The 19165-nt window shown below is 38.3% G+C and overlaps 1 protein-coding gene across 1 annotated transcript in view; it reads right to left on the reverse strand.

Moving 5' to 3' along the window:
* Positions 1-288: 288 nt before the first annotated feature.
* The window catches only part of LOC120802168 (chemokine-like protein TAFA-5), an 89098-nt gene continuing 70221 nt past the window's right edge, over positions 289-19165 (reverse strand). The window contains exons 3-4 of the mRNA XM_040149698.1: positions 11442-11569; positions 289-452 (exon numbers count right to left, since the gene is read on the reverse strand). Of these exons, the coding sequence (XP_040005632.1) occupies positions 444-452; positions 11442-11569 (137 nt within the window). The 3' untranslated portion in view covers positions 289-443. The remainder of the gene's footprint in view (positions 453-11441; positions 11570-19165) is intronic.

Below are 19165 nucleotides of genomic sequence, written 5' to 3' on the forward strand. Positions count from 1 at the left end.
ATTCTGAAAAAAATATATAAATAAAAAATAAACACAAAATGTATTATTTATTATTGTGGATGAATTGAATATGTGCAGTACATATGGGCTTTATCCAATACCTTTATTCTAAGATAGACATTTAGCTATCTAACAGAAGACTGAGTTTATCTCCCTTTTGCCATCTGCAAAAAAACAGCTTCACCATAAGAACTTCAGTTACATATCAAAGAATTTATTGAGGGAAAGAGATCGAAATTCAGGGGCTTTCTGCTGTACCTTGCTGCCTCCAAGAGGCCCCTGGTGCTCTTGTGTTGCTTCCTGCCTTTGCGGGACCAGGGTTTTGCTGGAGTTGTTGTGATGTTGGTGGTGGTAGTGTTGGTGGTAGATGGTGTTTGGCTGTCTGTCAAGGGGTCATCAATGCTCTCCATAGTGCAAGAGTGTCGAGGGGGACTCTTGTCGCGTCATAGAGCCTGAGGGGAGAGAGGCAGTGGAAACGGGGAGGAGGAGAGGGAGAGGGGGGAGGCGGTATGGTTATCAAGCTCAAAATGAGGATGCAGTTTTATTTAGAATTTTTTAATACATAATTTTTAAGTCACTTATTTACTTTTATTATATTACTAATAGATTACCATTGTATCCATAAATAAGTATGCTTTTTGGAAGTGTCATGCTCCCTTACCACCTTTAATGGTTTGTTGCCATGCTAGTGGCCTGACATTAACAATGGCAATTTTTGTGAGTCCACCACTTTGGTCCAGACTGAAATATCTCAACAACTATTGGATGGATTGCCATGACATTCATGGTCCCCAGAGGGTGAAGTCTAATCACTGGTCACTCGTTATTTTTTTTCTAGTGCCATCATCAGGTCAAATTAATTTGTGTAATACTGTACTTTAACTTTAAATACTTTAAACATTATACCTGTTAAACATCAGTATGTTAGCATATACACAGTACAGCCTCATAGAGCCGCTAACATGGCTGTAGAATCTTAGCTCTGTTAAGTTATTAAGACTGCTAATTTTGTTAATGAAAACTATGACGAAAAATATTTGACAACCTATTTTTCATGATGAAAACAAGACTAAAACTAAATAAAAAGTAACCTTTGAAAACGAGAGCCATGACAAAATGTACATTTGTATGTACATTTTTAGTCAATGAATAAAAACTAAACAATAATATGAAAGACGGACAAATGGGAATGTTTTAATCCAAAATCTTATTCAACAATGTGCATATGTGGAATCACACACTGTAGTTCCTGATTAGTGAAATAGTTGCCTTTGCTGATATAGCCGCTTGACCTGTTGCAAAGTTGCAAATTTTTGTTGGTTTCGGGAATATTATCTGACATTACCTGTTCTTTGAAGAAATACCTGAGGTTTAAGGACTAAATTTATCCACAATCCACGGAGAATTAGACAAGAGCTGGCAACAAAACAGCTGAGACAAACTATGAAAACATGCAGGCTGTACACCAACATGTGGATGTGGAGGTAATGTTGATGTTACTTTCAGTCGGCTATCTTTAGTGTTGCTATCGGGAGGAGTGAGTAAGTTTCAGGATTAATGATCGCTAAACAAAGATCACAGTATTGATGTTATGCAACGATAGATCTAAAAACCCAAAAAATGAACAGTATTTTAGTGAAGCGGTGAGTGAATCCAACTTCTGAATGACTCACTGCTCTGCAGTAAAGAGCACAGTTGCTGCAGTAATTCTATGTTAGCAGGAACAACTGTACTAGATTAGTTTCTGTTCAAACAGACAGAGTTTGAAAATGCTAAATGGATATACTGAGTTGAGTCAGTTTGTACCCCTGCAGAGCAGAGGTTTGTTTAGTTTTTGACTAAAACTAAACTAAAACAAACAAAAAATGAAATGACTAAAATTTAACTAAAACTAATGCACATTTTTCGTCAAACGACTAAGACTAAAACTAAATCAAAACCACTTGCCAAAATTAACTCTGGTTATTAATGTGTCTGGACTGTTGTCCAGTACAAATGTCCAGATCAAGCTTTATTGAATGCAATAGCATTCCAAGTCCTTTGGGTATCGGCCAATAGCGAGTCCAATTTGATAGCCTACTTCTATTTACCTAAATGTTGACTAAATTTGTATCTGGCACACTGAAACAACAATTTTAACTGGGGAGTTTCTTCCCTCACAAATTATCCTGATCTCTGAGTACAGACACAGGGCTTATAGTGACAGCTAATGTTGACCTACTGCAGGCAATGTTTATCATTTTAACTGGTGAAAGCATCAGTCAGTGCTAAAAATGAAAACCTGCTGTCTGAATCTACACTGCTCCCGGCTAATCATAATTAGCATCAAAACTTAGTGAATCTGTGTATTTTGACCATATCGGAGTCAGAGCTCAGAGGCACTCGCACCGGTGCATTTAAATAATTTTTCACATTTGCATCCTGATTTTCACTTGCATATGGAGCAAAATGCTCAGAAATCTTTGGTCAGTGGAGTCGACTGTTGAACAATACGTTTACTTAGGTAACCAGGTCACTCAGAGAACCCAGGTTACGCAGGTAAGTCAACATACATGTGCAGCAGGTCAGGAATCAGATTTCTCCCCTTCCTCCGACATTACCTTTGGATTTTATTACCTATCTTGTTTTTTACTGCAACACTAACAAGCTGAGGTGGAAAAAACACATTAGTTCAGTAAATAAAGAATCAGAAACTGATGGCCTTATTTTAGCTAATACGATCCATTAAGAATCTCTTGTGTTGTATTTTCAAATTTGGTAATCCCAAATTTTTTTGGATATACTGAAGGATCAATTTCTTCTATATAGATATAGGAAATTCTAATCACTACGCTTGATAAACCACTAAAAAACCCATTGGACTAAATGAATAATCCATTGTCATAAAGCTGAAAACAGTTTCCTGTTTTTCTTAGCTCCTCAACAGGTGACGTTTTGGAGATACGTTTTTCATAGGACGGTATCAATACACTGTATTTACACTTTTGTGTGAGTGAGCACATGCTTCGTCCTTCAGTGTGTGCACATGTTGCTTGCTTGTTGGAATAAACCTGCAGCTTTTCTACCTAGCTACTTACAAAGCGTGCGCAGGCCAGCCAGCAATCACTCCCTGCTTTATGAAATCAATTACCTTTTTTGGCATATGGAAATGGCTAAAACTCTGGAACAGGGCAGTGTTGACTATCAGAGGCTTGGCTATCAGAGGCTTTGGGTTTAAGCAACACTGCTCACTTAGCAGATCAATCCTACAACCTCCTATAGTGTGTTGATAAGAACCTAAAAGGACAAGCTTTCTCCTTCTCGTCCTCCCTCTTGTCCCAATATCGTTCCCTGCTTCCCAAAATGGAGGAATTGGTATCTTCCAAGCCGAGGTCATGTGCTGACTTGGCTCCCTCTAGAAGGAAGTTGGCAGACAGAGCTAATGGTTAGCAGCAACAGGGTCTCTTTATCTTTCTCCCTTTCTCTCCGCCAGTCTGGGGTGGCCAAGCAGCTGTCCTCTTAGTGGTGATTTTGTTCAACCCACTGTTGGATGTGCCTAGAGGGCCCAGAGGGATCAATTACCAAGGCCGGTACCGACCCAGAAGCACAGGGGGTGTTGGGGGATCCCATCAGGCCCAGGCTGTGCTGGATCCACAGAGAGATGGAAAGGAAGAAACAGAGAGGAAGTGATTGAGGGGAAATGGAGGTACAGTGGGGGTGGCCCTCAGCACTTGCTTACAAACCCCAATCGAAAGAGCCTTTTCATACTTGGCCGAAGACATGCTGTCACTGGCAGATGTATAAATGCGTAAATACTCCAGAAGCCTACAGGGAGACACAGACTGGTCTGGTGATTGTCTTATGTAGACTGCATCCTTTGTAGAAAATGACTATTTCTGTGAGGATGAACACCGTCTTTATCTACACGCATACATATGAATGGACATACAGTATGTACAATTGTACCCTCTTCACACATGCAGGGTACCTACAAAGGGTATAAACATATGCCTACACAGGTGCTCATATTATCAAACAATATACTCGTGCTCAAACATCATTTTGAACATCAACATCAACTCATTCTTCTCTTGCATTGGTTCAAGTATGGACTGTTCCTCCTCCACAGTCAACTTCAACTCTCTTCTTTCCAACCAAATCTCCTTCCTAACTTGACTCTTTTTCTTTCTTTCCTCCCTCCTCTTTATCTACTAATCTCCCCTCTTCCCCTCTCCTCTCCTCTCCTCTCCTCTCCTCAATGAAAAAGTTGATTACAATAATCACAGTCTTTCTCTCAGTAGGTGCCCATTCTGCTCATAGCACTCTCTTCACAGCTTAAACACCCCAATCAGGACGGACCCACTGGAACATGTGATTAAGAGCTGGTTAGAATTTTTAGTCATTTCAGTTGTTTTGTGAGTGTACTGCAATGTCCAAAATTGACAATGTGTTTTGTTATTATATTTAAAAACTACAGTACTTAACAAGACAAGCAGATGCATTTGGCTGGATTTCAGGACAACAAATGCAATTTTATAGTGACTTGCTGTGTAATAATCACATGAAAACATTGGCTGCTATATAAACAGCATGGCAGCCGTCAAAAAAAGTCTCTTGAAAGTTCTTTCCTGTTGTTGGATTTTGTGCAATTATAACTTTGTGAAAGGAAAACTATTCTTGAAAGGAATGTCCTTTTCTATGAACCTAATAGGCGCTGAAAGGCTTAATAACAAGAGCCACTGCCTGATGGGCACCAACTGAAAATGACTTAAATAATGTTGTACGATACTATAATTCTGACTGGCTCAAATCTCTTCCTCTGTCTTTCACTCACATTGCTCTTTTCTTCTCTCACAATGCTTTTCTGTCTCTGTTTTGAATTGTTCATCTTATCAGGCTGTCATAAAGCCGTCAGATAACCTGAGATGATTTCACTTTTCTCTCCTAATGATGCACTCACTCTGCCTCTTTCTTGCCGAGCTCCCTGTGTCAGCACATGCAGCAAGAGATAGCTCCTTCGGTCGTTTCATCTGCCAGTCTAAAATGGTGGAGGGCACATCGCAGAGCATCCTCTTCTCTGGAGAGAGACAGCAGTAAGCACTGCTAAATATGCACTTGATAGCTACATACAGTACATTATATTATGCTTGAAGTCTGAGGCTATTGTTGCAAGAAAAAAAGATGGAATTCTCACAAGCTGATGGCCCATGTGGGAAACAAGAAAATAAAGGGGCAACATTGTTTGTGTATTCCAGGGTAGAGCAATATTACAAATACAAATGTAATGGAAAATAGTTTTAACATAACATGAATTGTTTGAAAGCTTAATATAGAAAAACATACTTGGACAAGCAACACATTGGTTAGATTTATGCTTTAATGTTTGTATTTTCAGTATGCTTTGAGGATGAGGAATAACTGATGAGTATCGCAATTATTTACTATAAACTATTTTTCTTACTAAAAGATCTCTTTAAAATAACTTGTAATTAAACTAAATTAGCTAAAAACAACCCCTTGCCTGTCAGAATTGTTTCAAGTTTATTGTCATTTGCTTGATAACAATGCAAACATCATTAACAGTAATGAAATTCTTGGCCTCAAAGCCAACTCAACTTTACATGGTAAGTAAATTAAGGGCATAGTAAGTGAAAAAAATAAAAAGCATTTAAATAGTAATTATAAAAGTCTGAGTTACAAAGCAGTGGTGTAGTATAGATAATATAAAATGTGTTTGCCCAAAGAAAAATAAAATATAATAAAGATAATAATAATAGTGGTAGAAATTAAAGTGACCTTCTTAAGACCCTTCAGATACATACAACAACGATTGACCCAATGTGTGTGCTATTATGTTACTGTAGTATGTTTGTATAGTGTGTGTGCCCTAAGCAACTATAAGTGTAAATATCAGCAGTTCAGTAGCCTGATGGCTTGTAAGTAAAAACTGTCTATGAAACTGCTGATTCGGGTCTGGATGCTCCTGTAACGCCCGCCAGATGGCAGGAGCGTGAAAAGTCTGCGGCTGGGATGGCTGGGGTCAGAGAGGATCTCCTGTGCCTTTCTCCTGCAGCGCTAGCTTTAGAGGTTCCTGGTTGGCTAGCAGCTCAGTCCTGGTGATGTGTTGTGCTGATAACAGAATGAAATACCGCTAGGCTACTAGGAGGCTAGTAAGCTTGACATGCTAACATTTTCTACTTATGTTAAAACAGATGAACACACAGCTTAATCTATTTCTTACACTTTTGCTTTTGTATTTTTGATTTTATAAAAGCTTAAAAAAGGCACCACCCTCCAATATACAAAGTATCGCTCCTACTACAGCTCCATATATATGCTTCATCATGTGGAGAAATCCAAAACTTTCTCCAGAACATTTAAACATTTGGTTTCATCAGTAATATTTAGGCAGATCTTTCTGCCCAATATTTCTGTAAGTGATTATTTATCATTTTTATGTCCATATGGATTGCAGCAAGTCACATATTTTGGCAGAAACTTGGTTTTATGTATTCATGTATATACTCAGAAAATCTAGAATTACTGCCTTGCAGTTGTATGCCTCTGCTAACCTGTCAAGTTTTAGTTTACACCCATGTCTGTCCAGACTCATATAAGATATAAAATGAAGACTTTGAAGGAATTTAATTAAGGGTATTAAGTTTATTCTGTCATAATTAGTGTATGATTTCTTGAGTTATGGCCAAAAACATGTTTTGTGAGGTCACAGTGACCTTGACCTTTGACCCACAAATTCTAATCAGTTCATCCTTGAGTCCAAGTGAATGTTTTGTTTCAAATTTGAAGAAATTCCCTCAAGGTACTCCTGAAATATCGTGTTTATGAGAATAGGATGGATGGACGGAAATACCGAAAACATAATTACCTTCTTATAAAGTAGTGACTGATGGACATGCAGTTGAGTGTCCAAGTGCATTTTATTGTTTCATTGATACCGTTACGTGAACTCAAGGAGCTCATATACAGTCTTAAAGCTTAATATGGTTCATATGAGCGATTCCATTTTCTGTTAGCCTAGGTCAGTCCTTTGGAGGAGAAACTTGTCACTGTAACAGCAAGCTCTTGATACTAAAAAATAAATATGTGTGAGAGCTTCAAAAGTGTTCCTGTGTTTGATTTGTGTCCTTTTCAGCTGCGTTTGTTGTGCACTGCTAATAAAAGTAACCTCGCTCAAAGTGTCACTGTCAACAATAAGCAATGCACATATCAATCTTCATATGTTTCTTCTGGAGCCAGCCTTAGAAAATCCATAGTGTGTTTTTATTGACAGGAACAACATGTACTGTTCAAAGCAGGGTCAGACTAAGATAAATGCAGGAAGAGGGGGACCGAGAGGAGGAGAACAAGTGAAAGACAGGGAGGGATAAAATGGGTAAAAGGATAGGGAGTGAAAGTGAAAAGAGAAAAAGAGAGTCTGAGATGGAGTCAAGCAGGGAGAAAACAAGTATGTGAGGAAGTTATTTTGTTAAAAAAAAAGCACATCAAATAAATTGTGGCCATAGAGCTGAGTGACATTCTGTAGGTTGAGGGAAGATACACAGCATACATCAAATCTGCCTTGCAACTCATATTGTTGTTGCCAACTAAAGGTAGAGAAGAGGTCAGCAGTGTCATCCTGAACAACAATCTCCCTCTGTTTGACAGAGAAAACACAAACTCTCAAACATTTGACAAATACATGCAAACCACCTTTGACATTTGTCCAAAATAGCCCTTTATGGAGCTATGGGGCTGAGTCAGATTGACTTGGCTTAGTCAAATGCCCTGAGGGACATGTCTGTTTGTCTGGATTAATGTTTTCGCACAAACACCTGACAGACAGGTCAGACATGCTCACTGGACTGTGCACAGCCAACAGTCATCCCTAGGCAATATTGGGGTGCCTGCTGTTTGGGTTTAACCTTGAAAAGCCTTAGGGAAGGGGCCATTTGTTCAAAGTTAACCAGAGGGGGGCTGAGGAGTAAATTGTTTGTTTTGTTTTTGCCTGTGATTCTCCCTTGGGTCAGCAGATAACAAGAAGTTTATGTAATTTCTGTTTTGGAGAATCCTTAACCTTTAATGAATTTTAGATAATTTTAGATTCCATGCTAGGTTGTCAAGTAATGTCCTAAATCTTCCCAACTTTCCTAAACTTGAGATTAAATGTAGCTGTTGCATTATGCCAGTCCATCCATCACATAAATTAATATTTTTAGAAGAATTTTAAACAATGACCCAAGTCTGCTTTTTGCCCGTTATTGGAATCCTTGACAGCGAAAGCTGCTTAAGCATGCACACACACACACACACACACACACACACACACACACACACACACACACACACACACACACACACACACACACACACACACACAGGCTGGCACAGATGAGTGCACATACAGCAGCTGACCAGCCATTCGAATGGCTGTCACCAAGCTTAAAGTAGCCAATGAAGCAACCAAGAAATACCTGTCACATCACATATATTGTAAGCGTAAGCCGATGAGGGGTACAGTGACATCCTAAGAAGGATATGAAGTGTACATGTCGGCCAAGCCAGGACACATATTCATAATTATAAATATCCAAACAGTTGAAAACATACACCAACAGACATTAATGAGAGCATGTTAACATGCTGGTAAGAATGCACCCCCATTGGATATATTAGCCTTTAAACACACAGCGGCCACCATATTTGCATATTCAACCTCCTCGAACAGACGCACACTAGCGCTTATATCTGTCAAACATAATGAATGGATCCAGCTATATGTTAGCTATGACTGTTTGTGAGTCTGCCTGCCCGGATAACAAATTACAGTACATTGTAGGTGGAACATGTAACAGCTGTCATCTCAGTCTCAACAACCGGGTATGTTCAGGGTGGTGTCAGGGCACTGAGAGACACACATGACTTACACTACAGAAAAGGACACAGGGGCAACAGCTTACTGAAAACAAACCATATAATCTGGGTTGAGCATTCAGTGTGTGTATTTACTACGTTTATGCATTTGTCGTTCAGCAAAAGGCATAAACAAGTTAGCCAGCTGATGAGTGAATCATGACAGATGCATTAATGATGCCCCACCGGTCCTCAGTGTTCACCCATTGACATTCAAAGATAGGGCAGTTGTGATGTGTGTGTGTTGTGTAACATGTTTTTCAACTGAGACCTCTTACATGCTTCAATATAGACTCAGCATACAGGCAGGAGTGCAACAGTGTTCATGTCTCTTGTAAAGCAGGTGGCAGGGTGAAAATAGTGGGAGGGTGTAAGGAGGTAGACAAGTGTGTGTGTGTGTGTGTGTGTGTGTGTGTGTGTGTGTGTGTGTGTGTGTGTGTGTGTGTGTGTGTGTGTGTGTGTGTGTGTGTGTGTGTTTGTTTTGGAGTTGGGGTGAAGTGGAGAGGAGGAGGCTTGGAGAGCTGGAGATAGGATATGAAGGACGAGAGGATGAGTGAATGGGCGGCATCTCAGCAAATGTACAAGAGGCGGCTCCCCATCTGCTGCCATCATTAACATTAAGAGCGTCCCTAATTCAGGCTAATTGCTGGCAATGAGGAAGTAAACAAACAGCATACAGTTTGTAGAGATGAGCTGAAGACAGAGAGGGGGTGAGGAACATTTTCAGGGGACTGTGAAGTGAATACTTAACTGGGTTTTCCACTGTTATCAATGTGCTTTTGGCTGACAGTGTGCAAGCTGGCCCCAAGTACGGTAATATGGAGGGAATTGATTAACTTAAATGGCTGCGTAAATTTATGTATTTCACCATAGTGTACTTTATTAAGGCAAGACTATGCAAAATTTGCTAAACAGCAGCTACTTTGCAAGTAGCAATTATGGTGCATAAAAGTTTCTTGCAATACTCAAGATTCTCCAGATTAGGGTGTTTAAAGCTTCTCTAATTTTTTGTTTTTCTCTTGACATTGGGTCAAATGACTAAGTGGGATGTCAAAGGTGTTGCTTGTAGTGACAAACCCACGTTGAATTATCAACCAATTCTGCAGTTCCCCTCAGCTCTATGTAGCGTTTTAGTCCCTCTGAGCTCTGAGTGTAATCAGCATTGTTTTCAGTCGCAGCAGTGATAAAACTGATTATGAACTATTGTATGCTACATGTACAGCACCAAACAGGAGAAGGACAAAGTTAATACTAGCTGGTGAACATAATGGAACATTAAACAGCTAAAGAACCAAATTTTTCCTGAGGATTTGCTGGAGACCAAAAATAGAGCTATTGAATATTGGACTAGATTCATTCATATGGCCAGAAACAAGACTCAAAATTAATGCTAATGTTGCTTTCTGTTCGGTCTGCTGTGTGTAAAAAGGTAACTGTTTGCTAACTGTTTGCTAACATATGTAGTCGCTATGTAAGCTTTATAGTCTAACAGTTTGTACACATTGTGTTTACAGCTTGTTCCTCTGCCCCAAAGTGGCCAAAAATCAAGTAATACTGCTTTAAGACATCATTATTATACAGGTGATTTAGCTGCAAGTGAGTGGAATGGGACCACAAGCAGGATATGACAAACATGATTCATGTTGAAATAAGATGTGTTTACTTCAGATTTTGCTTTTGTGATAAAACAACTGAATTACTTATTTGTGACATGCTAACATGTAGTGTAACAGCTACCACAAGTAGAGAAGATAAAAGTCTTAAAGTCAGCAGTTTGGCTCCGTGATGTCAGTATAGCTATATCTGTTTAAAGTTTATTAGCTAAACATTAGCTACTGGTCATGCCAGGCCCAGTAAGGCTGTAGTGGGAAAACCTCTAAGTGTTTGGAATTTAACAAAGGTGCGTTTTATTGCTTATCTATTTGTGAGAGGGAGACTGGGTTTGTTTAATCCCACTAAAGGTACACAATTTAGCTTTAAGTAGTTTGGGCAATATATTGGACTAACAGTTTATATAGGATTTATATTTTTTTGCATGCATATATTGAAAAATAACAATTCAATTCAAATTTCAGTTTTTTCACTTTACAAGCTTGACTTCTTGCAGCCTCCAAGAACACACTGTCAAATATCAGAGAGTTTAATAGTATATATGTTCTGAACGAAATAATCAGAAGCTGAAAACAGTGCTGTAAATCTGGCTTTCATGCTGTACATATGCCTTTAGATCAGAGCTTTTAATGGGAGTCAATAAACAAAAATGTTTTATTATACTGTATAATGACTCAGGTTATTAAAATGGCTACTTAACAGTCCTGTTTGGCAAGAAAAACTGTTAAATCATTAGTTTAATGTACGAAAATATCATAAAATGTGTCATTAATCTGGATTTACACCACAGACGATTCTCTGGGCAAATGCTTCATATCCATCTCTTAAAGTCATGTTGTTCTCAGTGTCAATGGTGCAGTAAATACACACATTTCACACATACCTACTGTTTTGTGATTGGTTTGTTTTACCTAGGGAGCAAAAAGAGAGCCTGAACTCACCGTGGTGGTTTTGACCCGGCCTCCAGGCTGTGTACAAGTCCAGCCAGATTTATTGACTAACAGGTCACAGCCTTCGTCTTCCAAACATGGCACCATCTCACACCACTGCTTTTTCCGAACAATACCAGCTGCAGAGGACACAGAAAGAGAGACAAAGACAGAAGAATTAGAAAGGTGAGAAAAAAATTGAAAAATAAACAGATAAAGAGAGGTGGATGCAGAGATATAATTGTTAAAATAGGGAGAGTGGGTTGGGGGATGACAGATGGAGAAAGACCAATATGGGCAAAGATATAACATGAAGAAAAAATTATGGAAAAGGGGAGATGTGAAAAATAGGAATGTAGGAATGTGTAGGAATACATATAAATGGATTGAAAAAGATAGAAGAAAAGAAGGAGAAATGCGAAGGGTTGGATTGGAAGAGAGATGAGATATGCAGCTAGATTAAGAGCAATGAAGGAAGGAGACAAGTGAGAGTGAGATAAGAGAGTAGGAGATGACAGTGAGAGATGAGGAAAAGATGGAGAGAATCAGACAGATGGATAGAGATGGAGAGAGCTGTGATCAGTCAGGTAAATAAAATGAAACATCACAAATAATATTTATATATTAAGTCTTGCATTCTACAACATTTCAAACAAGATGAATTATTTTGTAAGCCCTGTGCCTGACCTACCACGAGCAACAACAAAAAAAGCCATATACAGTTTTAACAATCTGTGACATTTAATGCATTCCAAATACCAGATTTATAATTTGCACTTTTTTGAGGGCTAACATTGTCTGGACCTGTTTATTTAAGGCCTTGCCCACACTAATACAGATGTTTTTGTAACTGATATTTTCCCCCTGCCTTTCAAAAAATACGCTCATACACTCAAATAAGCATGGTAGGTGACGATAAAGTCTACATCAATGATACATCAAATACCAGAGAAGAACATTCTGAGCAAGCCTAGTGAGCTTATTTTTCTAGCAGTAAAACAAAAACAATAGTAGCTAATTATTTATTCATTTATACTTATTTGACATCTGTTTCTACATTTGTATTTATTTGATATCTGTATTTCTGGCACACGGCTGACGCAGAGGCCTTTGCGTGCTGGTGAAGTGTTGTAGCAATGCCAAGTTAAGTTGTAAACTTGTAATCGCTAGTGCTAACCAAACCTAAAGAGACCCATATATACATCCACCATTGCTACTGTTGTTGTGTCAGGCACAATAACTTTACAGAAAGCAACACTGGCCATGCGTGAATTGAGGTATGATGTCATCGCTTTTACATGTCGACACTGACACACATAGACCTATTTTTTTTAAAATCTGCACTTTAAAAAGCATTTGAAAAAAATCTCCGTTTGAGTAACCTAAAATGCTATATGCGTATGGATGAGAGGCCAAAACGTAGAGTGAAATGTTCGTTCTGCAGAATATTCATATTAGTGTGGATAAGGCCAAAGTTCCAGACTTCACTTAGGGAGTTTCTACATTTCCCAGAAAAGTCTCAGGCTTCAGCCTATTACATTCATTGTACTGTAGGCTTCACTTAAAAACTAAGCCATAATGATAACGATGATATATATATAGTGACAATTAAATCTGAGTTTGGAGAAAGTGTTTTTGCGGCTGCAATGCAATGTTTCTTCACCTCTTTTTGTTTTTGTGTATTTCTGCCCCCCACATTTTGCCCCAATAAGTGTCATTATTATTGCCCAACATCGTTGTTCTCGTTGCCACCCTTTGTTGTTGGTGTGGGGAGGATGTTCACTACCATGTGATTCTTAAGAAAGAGTTTGTGCACTGAGCTCTACTGTGAACTCATAGATCCTTGCCCCGCTGAAGAAGCACTCAAGCCAATCTCTAGGAGTTGTTAGTGCAAGGACTGACAGTACCTCTTGCTGCTTGTATTTGTTAGAGCACATGACCAAGCTAAATAGCTGGCTTTTAATAATTTGTTCTTTATGACACTAGAAGGAAGCCCCTATTTTTGGATATATACATGACAGGAAAAGCTGACATTTTGTTAGCTTAAGTATCTTATCTGAAATCTGCTGAGATGAAAACATCATGTCATCTTCCTAATTGCAGTGTCAAAGTTTGGCTAGTAATTCACAAAAAGCAGAAAAAGAGCACTATCAAACAAATTGGTGAAGGCATGTAGGAAAAATCTATTTATTTTCCATCCTTTTTTAAAACCTCTGATTAAATGATTTAATGTATTTTCCTCATGAAAGAAATAAGAACCTGATTTTCATTCATTTTACCTGCCCCCATTTTAACATCTTGTCTCAGAACAGATCCAGTGACAATCACTGGCTTCTACACCAGTGACTCCAGACCAGGGGTACTCATACCCTGGAGTTACATCAGCAGCTGCCAGGGATTTTGTGGAAAGATTGTAGAATAGCTAAGCTATGTGTTGTAAAAATTGCGATTGTGATTTAGTAAAAATGTTGTACATACATATTCACATATTATTGATAAAGACTACAAAAACATAAATAGGATTAAAAATCGGTGTGTCTGATCTTGAGTATAGTGTTTGCTATATTAGGGCATGACTCCCATCAGTCTACATCAGCTGTAACACCTTAACACCAGGTGGTTAAGTGTGCATGAAAAAGTGTTAGCACATAAGCAGAGAAATTAAAATAGAAAACTGATACGAGGATGGATGGATACATGATTGAAACCCTCAGCTTCTAATACTCAAAGTTGTATTAATATTAATTCAAATTTGTCTAAAACAAAAAAAAGGAACAGGCTAAATATAGGAAATTACAGGAGTCTTGTCTGTAAAAATACAACATCCCGTTTTTATATAATTATAAATATCATTGTGTTTAAAATCAATTTAAATGAGCACATTTGGGATATGAAATGTGGCACTGATGGAGGGGTAATTGAACTCATCTTTAAGGGTTGTGGGGTAAGTCAGACAAAAAAAAATTGGGAACCACTGCTCTAGACAACTTTCACCATTTTATAGTCCTACTAAGGTATCAGCAATAGTTTCAGTATCCTCCAATGCAACAGCAGTCAGTCAGTAATACAAAATCAGACATGATATATGCAGTTAGCTGTTTGTCTGAAAGGCAATGAGGCAGAATGAATCATCAGTCAGCATTTGAAAAAGACATCAAAGGACCACAATTTTACATTTAAACTGTTGCATTTGAAATAGTGCAGCTATAATAACATATCCCCAACAGAATATAATATTACAGCCAGAATGAAGGTGCAAGTCAAAAACTTGTTACATGTTTGTTGTTGCCCCTTCTAAGACATTAAAGATACCCTAAGGGGATTTCACTGTAAACAAACATTATTTTTGTAAACAAATTTTGTTTTGTTCTAGAAAAGAATGAAAAGAATGGAAATAATGGCTGTTGGCTGAAAAAATACAGAAAGAAAAACAATCTTCATAAATCAAACTCTGCATGAAAAAAGGACTCAAGAATAAAAACTTAGCAACCACATAAATATGAAAATCGTTGACCAAAAGGATTAAAAAATGAACTGGAATAGAAGGAGACAGGATGAAAACAAACTAGAGGATAAGCATATCTTGATAACCTGCTAGACCAGCACATGATATGGGCAAGATAAAGGAAGAGGGATACATAAATTTATTCTCATATTCAAATGCATTTATGGATTGGAAAATATCATTCTTTAATGGATACCAGCGAAACCTAGAATGAATTATAGGGCATACATACATCATATTCTTTCACCACAGCATTCATGGCATACTGGCTCTCCTATAAAACATGTGGGAATTGTGCTCCCTTCTATATCTATAAATTTGCTCTAAGGGCACCTTCAGTGGCTGTCATAACCTTGCATGTTGATCATCAGCACTTTACCCAATGCTAGTATCTTTTCAACATAAACAATATATCAATAAGTTCATGAAATATGTATACCTTCTGAAGCACTGCATGGCCAAATAATGAAAATACTATGAACACTGTGTCAGCACAGTAAACAGTGAGCAGGAAATAGACAACAATGTAAATAATTATTATTGTTGAGTGCATTTTGCTGACATGATACTTGTGGTTGAATTACTTGGCACTACTGTAGTTTGCTTCAGGAGTAGCTGCACCGAACAATCAAAAATATATGTGTGCCTTAAGTATTTTCACTTCAGGGACAAAGGGTACATTGGGTACAATGCAATTTGAATATCTCAGTTTGTAACACTCCCATACCAACAATCTCTTTCAAGCTCTCTTTTTTCTTTTGTCACAAAATGACCTCTGTCCCTTTTTCTGTGTACTGCCTGTCGCAACACCATGAATGCCTTTGATGAAAGATTGTCTGAAAGTGTGTGCACCTTCCTTTATGATTTTCAGCTATCACTCTGCCTTTTGAGTGACACCTTTTGAAACAGCTATAAAAACTTTTGACTAGGGATGACACTACTTACAAACTAGTTTATTTGAAGCATACACTGCCCCTTAACACCTTCTCCCCTGCTGTTCTGCATATATGGGAATGATGTGCATTGTAGCAGCAGTTATCTCTCCCTCATTATGTATGTTGACAATATTATCCTGGTTTCTTCCAGTCGAGCGCAAAAACCCTACTGTTAGATGCTGCTTCCTAGACCCCAAGGTTAGACCTCAACGAGTGTTGGATGAGACAATTGATACCACTCTCTCTCTCTTCTTAGCATTCTTAGCATAAAAACTGAAAAAAATGGAAACAGCTAACTAGCTCTATCCAACAACATTTTGCTCTCAGCTAGGTACCTGGCAATTGCTTTCAGCCAAAAAAAATAGTAACATAACAACCTGAATCAACAACTTGCGAGCTTTAGAAGTACTGGTAGATGGATTCATAAAGAGCCAGGCTAGCTGATTCCCCATTTTTTCAGTCTTTGTGCTAAGCTAAGCTAAATGTGTTTTCTTAGAAGCTTCATAATATCCATACTGTTTCTTTAATGCCAGCAAGCACTCCCATGGATCATTTACAAAGCATGCTGTTATCTCATCATTTCATGTGACATCACAATCAAACAAAAGAGCAGGTGAACTGACAAAGGTTGTTAACTATGCTAGCAACAGCTCAAACTCCAGTATCAAACCACAATAAAAGAAGCAATCCAGTTTTTCAGTGATCCCACCCATCCTCTGAATTAGCATAACAGATGTTGCCTTCAAGCCACACACTTCAAGTGTGCTAAGTTCAAGAATTCCTTTCTTTCATTCATTGTGACTATATTCACCAAGTGCCTTTTAAGAACTCCCCCACCACACAATGAGTCCTCTAGCCCTCGCCTTTTCCTTTTTAAAGGAACTGTATTATCTTTTTTACATTTTGTCACATATATATCTTTTATTTTTATTATGAAGTATGCCAGTACCAAAGAGAAAGTCCTATTTTATGTGAACCTAAAGGACAAGAGAGTAAGCTGAATCTCCAACTGTAACTAGCACTACCTCAGCAGCGTAAGTGTAGCATAGGGGAGAGTATGTACTGTAAATCAGCCTTTGTAAATGGAAAAGGGGAGCAAAAGAGCAGAAGAGAAAATTAGAGGACATATTGAAAACACTCTATTCACTGAGGTGAAAGTAAAAAACTTGTCAGATGTAATAGCCCAAGGCCTGACAGTGTTCTCAGGAGTTTGCTCTTTCTTTTGTTATTTAATCCATTACTGTGAATGTATCTAATTAAAACTGTCAGCAAGGTCACTTATATAATTTACTAATGGGCTTTGTTTCGCTTCTGAATTACCATCCAGTGGGGTGACCCTCAGCTGATTAAGATGTATAGCACCATCTGGTAAATAATAGTAATGAGGGAATGAATGCTGTATGCATGTGCACAAGTTGTCTTCTCTGCATGCGTTACAGATGTCACTTTTGATAGGGAGAACTATAAAACAGGTCAGTCAGTCATGACAGTTGAGACTTAAGTTATCAGTTGTGTCAGGTGAATGATGCACGATTTAATAAAGGAACCAAACAGATGTCTCGGGTTGACAGAGCAGACTTCCAGTTCATTCAAGGGGTAGATTTGCCCTTCAGACATCTAGTTATTACCATTGCCACCACAACTTAAAACTGCTCTAATCAGTATTTTCATATTGACAATGTATCAAATGACTGTGTGTAATGTGAAAAGTGTCACTTGAAGTGACAAATCCACAAATAATTATCACCCAATTCTGCAGTTTCCCTCAGTTTTATGGTACATTTCGGCTTCTTTCAGCTCACTGCTTTGACATTACGGCTCACAACTGTTTTGGTTCAGTCTCACTCCTCGCATTAGTGTCATTTCCAGCCACAGCAGGCAGTTTTTTTCAGTGACAAAGCTCTGATAAAGCCACTGTACACAGTCAGCACCAAGCAGAAGACAGAGAAAGTTAGCAATTAGTTGAGCATTTAGAAGCTAAAGATTTTTTCGTCAAAGAAAACAGAGCTAAAAGGAAAGTGAATACTGGACTTACTGTAAAAATTAAAAAAAAAAAAAAAAGAGCCACCAGGTTATTAGCTTAGCTTAGCACAAAGAATGAAAGTGTGGGAAACAAATAGTTTCACTCTCTCCAAAGTTCCAAAAAACACCTACAACAATGTGGAAATTTTTGTTTTATACTGAGCCAAGCTAACTGTCCCCCCCTGCTCCTAGTCTTTATGCTAAGCTAGACTAATCAACTCCTGGCTCCAGCTCCACTCTAAATGCACTGAAATAAGAGTAGTCTTGATCTTCTCATGTAACTCTCAGCAAAAAAGCAGATCAGGTTATTTCCCAACATGTCCAACTATTTCTTTAGCCATATTTTGTGGCCTTACCATTCAGCCATGACAGATCTTGAGTCAACATACCTGAAACATATTTGAATTGGAACACTATCAGCAGCAGTGTGAAAATTGCTAGACCTAATTCCCCAGATAATTAAGTCACAGACTGTTGCATTTTTACAGTATTTCTACCAACTAAATAATTTAAAGTGCTTGATTTGCGTTTTTTATTTTATTTCTATGTTTGTTTATATTGCATTGCTGTTATAGCCAGAAATTTTGATTGAAAATGCAGCAGCCTAAGTGCTAAATTTCCAGTTTTAAAAAATCATACGGGCTGAAATGAAGAGTAGCCTTTTTTTGCTAACACATGACTAGTCCAATCACAGTGATTTATCTTATGACCAATCACAAACCATAAAGACATGTTAAAACACAGCCCTTATCTGTCACATATGGATTATGCATCACTAACTAAACTCATCTTCCAGCAAGATATTGGCTGATAGTGACAGTATGTGTTACCATTCAACCATATCATGGCTGTGCTGGTTTGAGGGCAGTGGCTTATGTTGAAACTTGTAAGACTCAAGGGTGATACAAAATAAAAACATCCCTTAAACATGTTCATATACCCACACATGCAGACAACCACGCACAAACACACCAGTGGGGGCAGGCCGGCATGGACAGAAATAAACAAACACACACATACCAACAAACAGGTTTCGATGCTATGTGTGAGGGAAGGTATCAGCCTTGGTTTCATCGGCAGGAGATAAGGTACAGAGAGGGAGAGAACATTATTACACCCTCCATGAGACACTTATCTTCCCACCAAATGGTAGATCACACTCATGTCAACAGCCAGCATCTTCGCCTAATAAATTCTGTGTAATGCCACGCCAAGCCTGAAATGGCAGGAGAAAGATGGGCTTGTGAGTGTGTGTGTGTGTGTGTGTGTGTGTG

The sequence above is a fragment of the Xiphias gladius genome, chromosome 2 (assembly GCF_016859285.1).
Source record: "Xiphias gladius isolate SHS-SW01 ecotype Sanya breed wild chromosome 2, ASM1685928v1, whole genome shotgun sequence".
NCBI lineage: Eukaryota > Metazoa > Chordata > Actinopteri > Istiophoriformes > Xiphiidae > Xiphias > Xiphias gladius.